The 13,156-nt window shown below is 21.2% G+C and overlaps 4 protein-coding genes across 4 annotated transcripts, besides 1 other annotated feature; 3 read left to right on the top strand and 1 right to left on the bottom strand.

The window, feature by feature from the left end:
- Positions 1-663: 663 nt before the first annotated feature.
- Positions 664-1,649: a repeat region.
- Positions 1,650-2,800: 1,151 nt separating this feature from the next.
- On the top strand, positions 2,801-3,787 carry EHI_048740 (purine nucleoside phosphorylase, putative; the record flags this gene model as incomplete). Its single annotated transcript, XM_647648.2, has 1 exon — positions 2,801-3,787. One exon carries the CDS (start codon positions 2,801-2,803, stop codon positions 3,761-3,763), a length of 963 nt encoding a protein of 320 aa, XP_652740.1. The 3' UTR covers positions 3,764-3,787.
- A 451-nt stretch (positions 3,788-4,238) lies between these two features.
- EHI_048730 (uncharacterized protein) lies at positions 4,239-4,811 on the top strand (the record flags this gene model as incomplete). Its single annotated transcript, XM_647646.2, has 1 exon — positions 4,239-4,811. One exon carries the CDS (start codon positions 4,239-4,241, stop codon positions 4,779-4,781), a length of 543 nt encoding a protein of 180 aa, XP_652738.1. The 3' UTR covers positions 4,782-4,811.
- A 447-nt stretch (positions 4,812-5,258) lies between these two features.
- EHI_048720 (GTP-binding protein, Ras family) lies at positions 5,259-5,870 on the top strand (the record flags this gene model as incomplete). Its single annotated transcript, XM_647645.1, has 2 exons — positions 5,259-5,378; positions 5,436-5,870. The coding sequence occupies 2 exons, from the start codon at positions 5,259-5,261 to the stop codon at positions 5,868-5,870; spliced, it is 555 nt and encodes a 184-aa protein (XP_652737.1).
- Positions 5,871-5,967: 97 nt separating this feature from the next.
- On the bottom strand, positions 5,968-6,849 carry EHI_048710 (protein kinase domain containing protein; the record flags this gene model as incomplete). Its single annotated transcript, XM_647644.1, has 1 exon — positions 5,968-6,849. One exon carries the CDS (start codon positions 6,847-6,849, stop codon positions 5,968-5,970), a length of 882 nt encoding a protein of 293 aa, XP_652736.1.
- Between the last annotated feature and the right edge of the window lie 6,307 nt (positions 6,850-13,156).

Here is a 13,156-nt window from a genome sequence, read left to right as displayed (position 1 = left end):
TATAAAAGATAAATTTAATATTAATATAAAACAAAAGAGAATAAATATAAAATGAAAATAGATATAAATGATAATAATATAAAAATGATAATAATATAAAAATGATAAAGATGAATATTCAAATAATAAAATACATTTAAATATAAAAGAATAACAATAAGAAAATCTAAATAATATAAAAATAATCATAAAATAAGAATAATATAATAATATATAGATAATAAGAATAACACAATGATTTAAATAATATAAACAGAGAAATAAATATATAAAAATACTATAGATAAATAACATATAAATAAAAGAATAAAATAAAAATAATTAAATATGAATAATCAAATAATCTATTTCTTTAATATTTCATACAAAATGAATACAATTGATAATAAAATATAAACATAAATATTTATATATTCTGTATTTATCATACTTTTTATTTTTTATTTTTTTTAGGAGCAAAATATAATAAAGTGGAAAATTCTATGGATGCAAATTATTTTGCATCTTTTTTCATTTTTGTAAATTATTTAGATGCATTTTTTCTTTGCTAATTTTTGTGCCCGTTTATTTCTCCTATATTCTTTTTATATCATATAAATTTATATTCTATTTATTTTCAATTATATATATTGTTTTATAATTGTTTTTGTATTTCTTTGATATTTCTTTCAATTCCCATTTCTTATTATTGTATTTTATTATTTCATCAAATATATTACTATGAAAATAATACTAAATATAACTCCTTTCTTTTTTATCTTTTCATTTTTCTTATGAAATCATCAATATATTCTGTATCAATCTTAATGTTCATTTTATTATTTCTTTTGTTCTTTCAATTTCTATATTTTCTGTGTTATTTATCATATCTTATACTATTTTATTAACATGTTTTATGATGGTTTTTAATCCATCTCATTTCTTTGTTTATTTTGATATATTCTTCTTTTGTAATATCATTATGTTATTCTTTCTTTATTTTCTTGTTTCTTCCATTCTTCTATTCTTATTTTCTTTTTTTAATTTATTATTTAATTTATTCATTCCATAACTTATGTATTTTCTTATTTTTGTTACTCTTCTTTCTTCTTCATTTTTCCTTTTGTTCTATCATTTCTTGTTTCTCTTCTACTACATTACTCTTTTTCTGTTCTTTCTAAATATTTTCCATACTTTCTATTCCAGATATTTTTGTCTTTTTATTGTTCCATGTTCTATCTCTTTCTTCTCTCTTTTTCTTTCTTTAATATTATTTTCTCATTTTATCTATTTGTTCTTGTAACTCTTTCTTTGCTTATTCTTCTATTTCTTTTATCCTTTGTTTATTATTCTCTATTTCATTTGCTTCTTTTCTTTTTCTTTCTCTTTTATTATATCTTCTATTTCTTTTTGTTGTTCTTTCTTAATTACTTCTATTTCTTCTTCATCTGTTTCTTTAACTTCTTCTTGTATTATTTCTTCTTTTCTTCATTTCCATTGCTATTTTTTATTCTTCTTCTTTTCCAATTTTTTATTCTTGTTACTAACTTTCAATATCTTCAATCATTTTCATCCATTTTTTATTATTTCGTCTTCTCTTTCACTTCTTTTGTTCTTCGATCTCTTTTACACAGTATCTTTGACTTCTATTTATCCTCTTCTGATTGTTTCTGTTTTTGTAATGATATTGTTTATATATTCTATTAGGATAATAGTAATTTTGATGACAACATTTAGGTTCCAACAATTGTACCAATGTCTATTTTCAAAGTGACATATCCATGAACCATCTTATTTGTATTAAATATTTTTAGTGTATGTTAAATCAACTGTAATAATGTTTATTCTCTTTAATCTCATTTGTTTCATGTAATAATTACTTTTATTTAAAAATCTTGGCATTTTCTCCAAAGTATCAAAGATCGGTCTGTCTAATCTATATATTAATTAGCTCAATTTTTTAACTCAATATTTTCAATTAACAAAAAGTAAAAACTAGTTCAAGAAAATAACGAAGTTATACCAACCATTAATAAAACATAGTAATTCTTATTCACTTTATTTGTTTTTGAAGTTATTTTTATAGAATCTTAAGTTGTGTCTTAATAGTTATAACATTCAAGAAAAGAAAATAAGTAAATTAAATTATATTTAAAACCCAAAAAAATCTTTTTTTAATAACCTTTTAATATATAGTTTATTATTATATTGTTATGATTCTTCCACTTCTGTTGTTATAACCTTATCATTTACTTAAATCCTGATTTATTATTTAGTATATTTTATGTTATAATTAATTCTTATTTATTTTTAATGTTGGTATTATTATGTAATTACAATTTAATATTAAACTACTGCTTCATGTAAGTGAAGGTATTGTACTTTCTATTTCATGAATATTAACATAACTTCATTGTATAATAATATAAAGTAATAACAAACATAAACATTATTGTTCAATACCATTAACAGAAACAAATTCTATTTATCAATGACAATTCCACTATTCTACTTGTTTATTTGCGTTCTTCTTTATCACCACTATTGAGAAAGAAATCCAATTACTTTTAATCCTCTTAATTATGTCAAAGAGACGTTCAATTTTTTTAGTAAATTCTCAAAGTATTGTTTAATAGATGATTATGATTTTGTGTTTATTGACGAAAAGGAATTATGGTAAATAAAAAATTTAAAAACTAAATAAGTTCTTCTTACTTCGACCATAAGATGGAAGAAGGAAAAATCTCTTCGATCTGTTCTTCGATGTTCTAAATATGATTCTAAAAGAATATAAAAGAAAGAAACTTAAAATTAAATTAACATGTCAAGATTAACTGAAGCTACACTTCCAGCAAATGGAAATACTATTTATCATTTATCAATTACAGCAGAGGATTTAGCTGATAATATTATATTAGTTGGAGATCCAGAAAGAGTTCCAAAAGCTAGTAAATTACTTTTTGATGAATCAAAACCAATTTTCAGACGTGACCACCGTGGTTTAACAACCATGACAGGATTTACACCAAAAGGACTTAGAATTTCAATTGTTACACATGGAATGGGTACTGGTAGTGCAGAAATTATTATAAATGAAATTTTAGCATTGAAATGTATTGACGTTAAAACTAGAACTCCAAAAGCTGCACCAACACATCCAGTTAATATCATTAGAGTAGGTACATCAGGTGCTATTTCAAAAAATACTCCAATTGGAACAGCAATAGTCACAAAATATACTATTGGACTTGATAATACTGGATTATTTTATGATGTTAAACAAGTTAATAAAGAAGCACTTGAATTAGAAAAAGAAGTCATTGAAAAGATTGATAAAGCTATTCCTGAAGGACATAGATTTAAAGGAAAGATTAGACCATATGTTTCTGTTCCAAATTCTCTTGTTGTTGAGGCATTAGAAAAAGTAGCTAAAGAACAAAATGTTCCATACAAAGTTGGTATAACAGCATCAGCTGCTGGATTCTTTGTTTGTCAAGGAAGATTTATTTTTAAAGAATTACCAACAACAATTTCATCTCTTGAAGATGTTCTTATGAATGTTCAAACAAAAGACTTAATGGTTGAGAACTTTGAAATGGAAATGAGTTGTATTACTCAAATTACACAAGGATTTAAATGGGTTAGAAGTGGTGGTATTTGTGAAATTGTTGATAATAGACAATTAAAAACATTTACTTCTGCTGATGATGTTAATGTTGATAAGATATTAAAAGTAGCTGCAGATGCATTAGCCATTCTTGATACAATCCCAATGGAACAATAACAATAATTTATTAAGTTTTTTATTAGTTTTTTTTTTGTTATAATAAAATTAGAGAATTTTCAAATATCAAAAAAAAAGATAAAACTTAAAATTCTATTTATCTTATGAATAATCAATGTTCTATTGAAACACCTTCATTTACTAGATCTAGTAATCCTATTCTCTTGGGGGATGAAGAAGAAATTAATTATCAGTCAGTATATAATGAATACACAAATGGAATTATTTCATCATTAGTTCCTATGGAAGAAACACCTTGTATTAGAATGGAAGAAACACCATTAATAAGATTTGATTAATGTTGTGTTTTATTTCAATGTTTTTAATAAATATTTTTGTTATATTATAATTTAGAAAAATAAAAATTTTTCAATAAATAACTAAAAGAAAAAGTAAAAAATTGTGTTTTTAATAACTTTTTTTCAAAAACATTTTTTTATAAGAAAGAACTAATATAAGATTAATTAATCTACGTATGACTGAAGAACCTCATTCTTTTACTGAACAACCTATTGGTCAAATCGAACCAGTTGAACAAAAAGAAGAAATATTAAACCAACCTCAAGAAATACAACAACCAAATTATAATAATGATATTGGTGATATATTTAATATTGAAAATTTAAAAAGAAAAGTAAATAGAGTAATATCACGACTTGACCAAGCGTTTGATGTTAATCCTGTTTTTATTTGTTTATTAGCAACGGCTGGTTCAATTATGGGAGGACTGTTTGTTTATATAGTCAAACCTAAAGTAACTGTTGCTCGTCAATTTGCAATTCAGTCTATTATAGTAAATGGTATTACTGCATATTTTACTGTATTACTTGGAATTGCATCAATTTTTGCACACAAACTAATATGGTTTTTTATTATTTCTATTTTAACAATGTTATTCCTTTATATTACTCAAATAGGATTGGTCATTGCTGGTAGAGGGGTAAAATTTTTTGGTTTTCCTTTATTAGGTACATGGATTCTTCATCAAACCCAACCGTCAACTCTTTTACCCAATTAAAATTCTTTATTGAATAATTAATTTTTTACACTTTGAATATTTATTTTTCATTTGATTATCCAAAAGTCCAAAAATAATAAGGTTTTACCTATTTTTAAGAACATAGTAATATCTGTCTTTGTTTATTATATTACATTGAACATTAATTAACTTATTTTATTTTAAGTTTGGTTATGATAAAGTAGTAGTGTTTTTAGTACTTTAAATTATATTTAGAATGGTGGTATTAAAGATTAAACTTATAAATGAATAAAGATACAACCAATTGTATTTCGTTAGATAAAAAACAAATTACTCCTAAATATTTGAAATACTTTTTTATTTGGTTCAATATGAAAATGGATTTTAGAATTATGGAAACAAAAAGAAGTGAATAAGGAAAAAAAAACTTCTTCAAGAAAGTTTCTTTTTGTTTTCTTTTAACTTAGTTTCCATCAGAAACTCAATACTAATAATATTAGTGAATACTTTACTCAAATGAGCGAAGAACTAACCTATAAGATTTGTGTTGTTGGTCCAGAGAAATCAGGAAAGAGTTGTTTGATTAATCGTATTGCATTAAATGTATTTAAAGAACAACCAACCAATGAACCTCTTGTTTGTTTTTCTTTTTTATTTATTTCTTTAATGGCATAAGGAATTAATTTTGTTTAGATTAAAAGAGTTATCAGAGTTGCAGGAAATCTTATTTGTTTAGACCTTTATGAATTAATAAATTTAAAAGAAAAAGAACGTACAAAATATTATCAAGGAGTTGATTGTATTTTATTTGTTGTTTCGATGGAAGACATAGAATCATTATGCCTAATTCCTAATTTAGTTGATGAAGCTGAAAAAATAGGTTCTATTCCATCTTCATCAATGTTAGTTGCAACTAAAAATGATGGAGACATAGAGATAGAAGAGTCTGAAATTTATAAAATGGCACAGAATCTTCAGTTAAAGTGTCTTTTTGTTTCAAGTAGAACTGGATATGGGTTTGATAATTTGTTATTTGAAATACAAAATGATATATTCTCTATTATGGAGAAGAATGCACTTAAACACTCTCACGATAAATCATCAAAGAAATTAGTTTGTTTTTATTGAATAAAGTAATTTTTTTTATTGTCTCTTACTCATCTTAATAGAAAAAGAAGTAATTTAGAATTATAATTATTATAAAATTACCATTAGTTATAATTGATTATTCAGTCATACATGACACAAAAAGATCAAGTTTCAATGCCTCTTCACAAGTAATTCTTTCTAACGGATTAATTTTTAATAATTTTAAACATAAATCTTCTTCATCAGCAGGTAAATTGGGAAATGAACATTTCATTAATTTTAAGGGGTTAATCATTGAATAAAATGGAAGATGAATAAATTGTTGTAATTGGTCAGGAAAAATACTGTTAATTTGTTGTAAAATTTCTGTTGCATCATTTCCATGAAACAATACTGTATGAGAAAATAGTTCAACAAAAACACACCCAAGTGACCATTGGTCTATCTCTTCTGAGTATTCTACAGCACCATACAATAATTCTGGAGGTCGGTACCATAATGTTATCACTTCATTACACTGACTTCTATTAGGAATTGAGTTCCATTTTGCCAATCCAAAGTCACAAAGTTTAATTAACCCATTTTTGTTTATCAAAATGTTATGTGGTTTTATGTCTCGGTGAATAATGTGATTTAAATGAAGAAATTTAACTGCTTGAAGTATTTGAAAAGCAATATCAGTTGCTTGATGATGAGTAAATGCATGTGCTTGTAGTTCTTTTCGGAGATCAGAAGTACAATAATCCATTACAACGTATACTTTGTTTGTTATAATTATGTCTAATATTCCTATAATATTCGGGTGATTAATCATTTTTAAAAGTGCAATTTCTCTTATTGTAGCAGAACACATTCCACACTCCCCTAACTTCATTTCTTTCACTGCAACAAAATTATTCTCTTCTTCAGATTTTTTGTTCTTTGGGTTATAGATAGTTGCTTTATAAACAAGTCCATATGTTCCTTCTCCAATTTTATCTATCAATTTATATTTATTATCAACAACGTTTCCTTTCATTTTGTCTTGAACTTAATTTCAATTGAGATTGGCTTTGTTTTTCATTTTATTTTTGATTTGTTTATTTCATTTGTTATTTCGTTTTAGTAAAGGGTAATATGATCTTCACTTTGTAGAGATGTATTGAATCACTAGATTGAAAAGTTAATACAAATTTTTCATTTTGAAGTTCTGAAAGAAAAAAAAAATTATATTTACAAAAAAACTATTCACTGTTTATTGCTGGTATATTTCATATTTCATGTGTTGGAAGACTCTTTTTCAATCCAAGGAATATATCAAATAATATTTAATAGTATTATTTAGTAATGCTCTTGACTCTTGAAAAGAAAAAAAAACAGTATATAAATAATCAAGAAAATACAAGAGGATGATGAAATGATAATAAAGTGCATAATAATAATGGTAAAAGAAATACAAAGAAAGAGAGGGAAGAATAAAAGAGAAGAAGAAATGAAATGAATCAAGAAAATAAGATAAGAACAAAGACAATGCCAAAAACAAATATAGAATAATATCAAAGAATGAAAGTAAAATAAGAAAATAATAAGTAAAAAAGAAAAGAGAATATGAAGGAAGAATAAAAAAATAAGTAAAGAAAAGATGATATAGAACAAGAAGGAAGTTAAATCAAAATAAAAAGAAAAATAAGAAAGTTCAAGAAACAAATAAAGTTAAAAGAAAGACAAAAGAAAAATAAAAAGTCAAAAGAAAGAAACGAATAAAAGAAATAAATCAATAAATTAAATCAGAAGGATATATAGAATAAACAAAATAAAACAAAGAAATAGAATAATAAATGAAATGAAAAATAAATAAGATGTTAAATACAAATGAAGATACAACTGAGGAAAAGAAATGATTATAAAGAAATAAAGAATAGAATAAAAAAAATGGAGAAATAAGAAATGTCAAAATAAATGGAATAATAAATTGAACCAATGGAATAATAAATACAGAAAGTATTAGATTAATTAAAAAAAAATAAAAATGAAACTGACATTATAAAAGAAGTTAAAATATTGTTATTAAAAATAAGATGAATATTATTAAATATCGATTCTACAATAATACAACACATTCATTTGATTTATTATTAATAAAACATTAACATTCAAATAGATTCAAATAGTAATTAATTTATTTTGATCTCATTTATTAATATCTTCTTTTGTTTCTTATCAAATTTTCACCATAATATAAGTCAAATTAAGAATGATATGAACAGAATATTCAATTCATAAAATGAAAGTGTAAACAAAAATAAGAAATTCATACAAACAAAACCATTGAAAATTACCTTGTCATAACTTAAAAAATATCATAAATTAATTAACATTATTATTATGTTATTCTTATTGCTTCATAATTATCATTTTATTTAATAATGCTATATTTTATATCATAATTTGATTCATAACTTTTTATATTTAAAATATACTAAAATTGTGAATAAAACATTGAAAAAGATTCATCGAAGAAAGCAAAGAGAAAAGAAGAAATAGAGAGAACGATAGTTTTAGTAAAGATGTAAATATACTAATTAAGAAAGGGCACGAAAATTAGCAAAGAAAAAATGCATCTAAATAATTTACAAAAAAGAAAAAAGAAGCAAAAAAATTTGCATAATTAGAATTTTCCATTTATTATATTTTGCTCCTAAATAAAAATAAAAAAATATGATAAATACACAATCTGTATATATTTATGTTTATATTTTATGATCATTTGTATTCATTTTGTATGAAATATTAATGAAATAGATGATTTGATTATTCATATTTATTTTTATTATTTTTATTCTTTTATTTATATGTTATTTATCTATAGTATTTTTATATATTTATTTCTCTGTTTATATTATTTATATCATCTGTTTATCTATATATTATTATATTATTATATTATTATATTATTCTTATTTTATGTTTTTTATGTTTATATTATTTAGATTTTCTTATTTATATTCTTTTCTATTTATATGTATTTGTTTATTTGAATATTCATCTTATTCATCTTTTATATTATTATCATTTATATCTATTTTCATTTTATATTTATTCTGTTTTGATTTATATTAATATTAATTTATCTTTTATATTTTGATTTTATTATTATATCATTGATTATCATTTCTATATTTATTTATCATTTATTCTTGTTATTCTTTTGTTTTTCTATATTCAATCTATGTTATATATTCATATCATTTTCATTTATATTTTATCACTTATTATATGTTATAATAATAACATAACACTTATGATTGAATATATAATAAACATCATAATGAAGTTATACATATAAATAATAACATAAAACGAATAAAATATTTTTCATTAATAAAATATTGTTAATCATTTTACACCATTATATTAGACACTTTTATTTCATATTTCTAATTTTTAAAATAAAAATACACTTTTTATTTCTTCTTTTCTTATTTTATCATCTCTTTGTGATTTATTATTTTTATATTCTTCTTCTACTTTATTTTTATTCTTTTATATATTTATATTCTTTTTATATTATTTGTTTTTCGTTGTTGTTTCTATTTGTTTCTTCTATTATTTATCAATTTTATATTCATTTATTCATTCTTTTTATTTCTTTTTTATTAATTCTTTAGTATTGTATATTTCTTTATTATTTCATTTGTGTATTATCAAAATATATGTTTTATTGATTTTATGTTGATCAAAATATTAAATATAATCAATATTTTAAATGTTAATTATTCATTCTTTATTCTGAAATGTTGTGTATATTTATTATATTAAATTAATATGATGAATGAATATCAATATTATTGTTTATTTGATTTTAAAAAATAATAAATGAATATGAAATAATGAAATAAAATAATGAAGATAATGAAATGATAATGAAATAGAATAATCTAATATTGAACAAATCAAATAAAGAATATATTGAATATATCATTATTGTTACTTTATTATTTATTATTTCAATTATTAAATATTAATAAATTATTATTCATGAATATTTAATTGATTGATATTTTACAATTTCATTTTCATTTTATTTAATAAATGAAATATAAATAATAAATGAATGAATAATAATTTAATATATGAAATAATAAAAAGAAAAGAAAGATAAATAATAAAGAAATATATTATATTTAATATATATAATATAATTTATTATCAAATATAATAATATCAAATGATGAATTATTTTTATTTCAAAATATTTTGCATCCATAAAAATGTTGCTAAATATTTTGCATCATTAAATTTTGCATCATTAAATTTTGCGCTTTTTTTATTTGTTTCAATAAAATTTGAATCCTTTATTTTTTTCATTCTTTTCTTCTTTTATCATCTCTTTTGTTTTATTACACTTTATCTTCTTTCTTTTTATATTCTCTCCTTTCTACTTTTATTCTTTCTTCATCATATTCTACTTCTTACTTTCTTTTTATTCTTTTATATCATTCATTCTCTTCTTTTTCAATTATTTGCTTTTTTCGTTGCCTAAATAAACAGGATATATAAGAGATTAGTTCATCTTTCATAACTCTTGCACAACCAAGTAACAAAAGATCATGGTTAATGTCAATGAATGATCACAAAGCACTTGTTTACAATAAAAACTTTTGTATTATCTTCTACTCTGTTACACAACTACAGTCTGATACTCAAATCCATTCTCTTTTATAATCTGTTTCATTCTTTTCTTTATTTATATACTCATAACATTAAAAATTATAAAATCAACATAAAACGTAAGCATCAACCAACAAAATAATAATCAATAATAAAAGACAAAACAAATAAAATAACAAATAAAAATGAATTGAGTATTAAAAGAAAATGTTATATTATTCAATAGTTAATGGAATTAAACTAATTTCTAGAATAAGAAGTTGGAAATGAATATAGAATAATACACATAACATAATAAAAATGATAATTAAACAAAACAAGAATGAAATAATGAGTAACATAAAATGGAAGAATTACTTTACAAACAAAGATTATGAATAATAAGAATAAAAATGAAATAATGAATAAGAGAGTAAATAACAAAAACACGAAAAAAAGAAAAAGATAAGAAATTATTTTACTTTATTTTTAATCTTTGGATGTACCTTATTTTAGTTTTACATAAAATAAGAATTTATGAATGATATCAAATAAATATTAAAATATTAACACAAAATTTTCCATTTCTGATGCTCTATATAAATTATCATCAATTCATCTTTGTGAATTTCATTTTTCTCCTCTATAAAAACATTGTTATTATTTTATTTGTTGTTTTAACTATCTGATTATATATTTATCATTACATGAAAAACTTTAATCAGCACACTTTATGCACTTTCACTTATTTTAATATAAATTCTTTCAGTTTGTTAAATTAGTTTGAATATAATTTAATATATTTCCACTACTTTTTAAAATATCAGTATTTTTACAAAATTATTAATTATTAAAAGTGTTATATTGTTTAGCATTGTTCATTCATATCTGTTTTATTCAAATCAAAAATGAAAGTACTTTGTCATTTTCACAAAAACGACAAATTATAATCATCATTTATTTTCTCAACTTTTCTTTCACTTAAATATTCAAATTAATGACGTTTATTCTTATATTCAATTTTCATTGTTTTGAGGAGTTATAATATTATAATTACTGTTGTTATGATCATTGTATCTCACTCATTGATTTGATTATTTAACTGATGTATTTTATTATGTATTTACATCACCAAAACTGCCATCATTATAATTATTATATATTATCTCTCATTTGTATTATTCATCTGTTTATTTCATTTCTTATTGTTAATTTAAGAATAATTCAATACATTACTTATTACAATTGGATTGTTTCCTATTGTTTTATCTTCATATTCATTACTTTCTCTTCTAATTTTTGTATTATTTAATTCATTCAAATGTGTTGCTGTTGTATTTTCATTTTGAACATAGTCTATATCAGTGTGTACCTTTTTTGTATACTATTTCATAATATTTCTATTCACAATTCATTATTATAATGAAATGTAATTGAACAAAATGTTGATGTTATTCAATGAAGTTGATATTGTAAATTGATATTTTGTATTTCTTCAAGATATTACCTTATTATTGAAATAATTATTACTTCTCTTCGATATATCAATCATTTTGTCTCTTTTTCATTATTCTGTATATTAATAGTATGTATGATATTTGTTGTTATTTTAAATATTATTTTATCAACAAACGTTCTTTTCTTCAATTTATTGTATTTTATTCTATTAGTTGTTTGATTGTTAGTAATTCATAATTATATTTCAATTTGATATAATGAAATAAACATATTATTCATTTTTTTATTTTAATTATTTATCATTCTTGGTTTTTGATATTATATTATATTATAAATTGTATCTCTTCTATTTTATTTCTATATTTTTTATTTTCACTCTTTCTTCATTATTGTTGTTTGTTTATTGAAAAGAATTCCTCATTTAATTTAATTATTATTGATAGAAATGTTAGTAATGTCTTTCTTTTGTTATTGTAATTTATTTCCATTAGTCTATTCTTCTTTATTCTTATTATTTGTTATTTATTTCCTTTATTCTGTATTTCATTTTCTTATTTTCGATTTTTATTCATTTTTTTCTGTACTACATCATATCTTTTACTTCTTCTTTTTCTTTTGTACATCGTTATCATTTTTACTTCAATATACCTTTCATTATTCTTTTTGCTTCTTTTATTAACTCCATTCCATATCTTCTCTCTTTTCTATATGCTTATTTTTGTATTTATCTTATTTCATTTATCTCTCATTGATTGTTTATTATTTATATCTATCCATTTATTTTCATTTATAAATATTAACCTTCTTTCTCTATTTTAGTACATTATTCTTTTACTATCATCAGTTACTGTCATGTGTTTCCATTATATTTATCATTTAATTGTCTCTTCTATTTATTGACTTTCTTAACAATTTTATTGAGAATATACAATTTTAATAATCAATATTCTTAAATATCTTTGTTTCATTGTTAAATATCAAATCAATTATTCTTTCAAAAATGTCATTCTTCCATTTTGATAATTATTCAAATGTTTTTTGTTGTAATTATTATAACTGTTTATTGGTGTTTTTACATAGTCATTTCTTCTCTAAAACAAATATATTCATTATACTAATGAAATGAGAATGAATAAGGTGCAAATCAATTAAATTTAAAGATAATTATAATAAGTCAAACAAGTCTTAAGAATTATTTGAAGGTTTACTCATAAATTGATGATAAAAATTAAGAGAAT

The sequence above is a fragment of the Entamoeba histolytica genome, genomic scaffold, assembly GCF_000208925.1.
Source record: "Entamoeba histolytica HM-1:IMSS scf_1104750517047 genomic scaffold, whole genome shotgun sequence".
NCBI lineage: Eukaryota > Evosea > Mastigamoebida > Endamoebidae > Entamoeba > Entamoeba histolytica.
This window is presented reverse-complemented; position numbering and strand designations above follow the sequence as displayed.